The following is a 2,656-nucleotide window of genomic DNA, read 5'->3' as shown; positions in this document are numbered from 1 at the left end:
ACACTCGTGTTCGCAAAGACGAAGATCCCCGTTCCGCGAGTTCGTCGCGTCGTAAAGCGGAAGTGGGATCACCTCATTGTCATGGATTATGTCAGGGGTTCAACTCTGGCTGAAATCTGGTCAGATTTATCGATATGGAAGAAGATCTGTGTCGCTTTCATCTTGTGTCGCTATGTCCGTCAGCTACATTGTCTGAAGGCATCTCCTACCACGCCTCCAGGACCGCTTAGTGTGCAAGGACCACGGATTTGTGAATCGCCCATTTTTGGTCAGGTCCGATCTCACCGTGGACCATTCGCATCGTATGCGGAGCTATCGGCCTTCTTCAAAAAAACGGTGCAAAATGGCATTGGACTCGAACCAAGTTCCTGAAGACGATCCGTCGAGGAAAGAGTCATTCGATGATTCCTCACCACTCGTTCTTACACACCAAGATATCAATCCTCGGAACATCATCGCAGGCGAAGATGGTCGACTTTGGATGATCGACTGGGCATGGGCAGGATACTATCCACCTTGGTTCGAGTATGTAGCAATGCAGAGACAGAAGAAGAACGAGGAATATATTGGATTCAAGGATCATTTCTGGGAGAATTTGATTCCTTTCGTCTGTGGACCATACTTCAGACAGGAAAAATGGCTGTTGAGGATGTCGCGAGGGCTGTACTTTAAATAAAGATTGAGATGAATATTACTGTAATGGAGAGACTATGGTGATTCGTACGGCACACGTGCTTGCAGTGATGTCGTCGGCCGTGATGGCATCTGCCTCTCGTCTCTCTCTCGTCGTCTCGCTTTCATCTTCTCGACGATGCTCGCGTTTGCATGCATGAACGATTCATTTATAACCTCAGCGCGTGCAGGTCAAGTGACATTCAGCACATCCACTGCGGACGATCGTTGCCTGCATATGCATGACCACAGCTCCAACTTCCATGCATGTCCCAGTTGCTATTCGCGGCTGTATCAGCGCGACCCACGAGCGGAGTGAAGTCGCTCGTGAGGGTACAATAGTGCTTTAAGGGAAGGCTGTGGTAATTGCTGTTGGACGATATCAACCCTCCTTTGTAAGTCGGGGTCTCTCGTAGTTCGTTTGCAGCATCTCACGGTGGCTGTAGTCTCGCATCCCCGGGTGGGCAGATGAGGCAATTCCTTCAACCTCCACGGGCTTCGGATATCCATGGCTGCGGAGTAGGCAGAAGATGAATTGCGACTCTTCGACCATAGATGACGCGGCCACAATGCAATACTGTCTCTGTTCAAGACTTTGACGCAGGAACGAGAGACCTGCAACCATTAGCATCTCAGATCGGGACGACGAAAAGTGCACGCTATTATCAGCCATCGACCCAAGATGCTACGACCATGCCATCGATCCCACTGCAGAAACGAAGACGTTTGTTCGTATTGCAAATACTTTCAAAGTGTGGCGTTTGCAACACTGCCAAAATTTGTCAAATGCATGAACGATCGCAAATGTCCACATGCCCGTGGTGAACGAGTACTTGACGAGTGCGTGATGCCGTCGCGCACGGATGTGCCAGCAAGTCACCTGCGCAGAACGCGGATCCCCCTGGCCGTGGCCGCGCTTCGAGTGCGTGTGCTCTTTGACGTCTCCCATCTGTCCCAGCGAAGGATGCATCGATTATACAGTGATCCTTGATCGATGCCCCTTGATTAAGAGTATGTTCCGTCGCCAATCGTCGAGTCGTAGCTGATATGCACGGTGCTTGTCAGCTCGCCAGGTCACTCGGCGTCCAAGTTGAACGGATGACGTTGCTCGCTTCGAATCTTCATAACACGTCCAGCAGCGACCGCCTGGATAGCCTGTGTCGAGCGGCGATGCATGCCAACTAGGCTGATGTGTGAGTGAATGTGAAGACGGTAACACGAACGCAGGCGCAGGACACTTTACAGACCGTGTCCCGCTGGTCCTGGCCGGCCTTAGCTCGCAGATCTGAAGGAAAGACCGCCGAGGCCAATCTGTCCATCAAAAGAAATTAGGGACGGATTGCACCATCAATGCATCGCATCAACGATCAGCACACATCAAGAACGCTTCTGAGCCAAAAGCATGACGCATCTTCAAGGTATCAATCGCCCGTCACTAGCACTGCCAGTGCGCGTGAACGTCCGCGGATTGCGATCGATGAACGTCCTACGAACAGTGCCAGATGTCACTGCTATCCGTACGATTGGCTGTATTTTTTTCGAGGGTGTTTCGTGAAAACTTGCCAAGTGGCCAGACCACCGCTCTCTGTGCGGCCGCATGTATCGCGCGTCGCTGCATTTCTCGCCACCGCTTGCCTTGACCGCTGCCATGGTGCCACATCGTGACAGCAGTGGATAGCGTGGTCGCTGTGACTTCCTTGTGCTCGGCTTGTCCGAACCTCCTACCTTCACCACTGCCACAGCACGACAGCACCAGTGCCTGGCCATGAGTCTCCTTTCCATGTCTTGACGCTCATAGAGAGCTGGAACGACATCACAGTGATGCCTCCTCTGCGCAATAAATAGCACGCGCTTTGACGGTGGACGGCAGGTCGAACATTCCCCCTCGCTCGTTCACGTACGTCTTCTTTCACACTTGCTCGCAGCGCGCTGATTGTCCCTCCAGCAATCATCATCGACATCACTCGCTCGTTGACCGCCGTTC

The 2,656-nt window shown here is 52.4% G+C and overlaps 1 protein-coding gene across 1 annotated transcript; it reads left to right on the top strand.

The window, feature by feature from the left end:
- Positions 1–343: 343 nt before the first annotated feature.
- On the top strand, positions 344–676 carry LAESUDRAFT_763319 (uncharacterized protein; the record flags this gene model as incomplete). The annotated part of the gene is made up of 1 exon (XM_040913232.1): positions 344–676. The coding sequence occupies one exon, from the start codon at positions 344–346 to the stop codon at positions 674–676; it is 333 nt and encodes a 110-aa protein (XP_040759620.1).
- Between the last annotated feature and the right edge of the window lie 1,980 nt (positions 677–2,656).

Source organism: Laetiporus sulphureus (assembly GCF_001632365.1).
Source record: "Laetiporus sulphureus 93-53 unplaced genomic scaffold LAESUscaffold_54, whole genome shotgun sequence".
In the NCBI taxonomy this organism is placed as follows: Eukaryota; Fungi; Basidiomycota; class Agaricomycetes; order Polyporales; family Laetiporaceae; genus Laetiporus; species Laetiporus sulphureus.
Note: the sequence above shows the minus strand (reverse complement) of the source record. Positions and strands in the feature narration are given on the sequence as shown.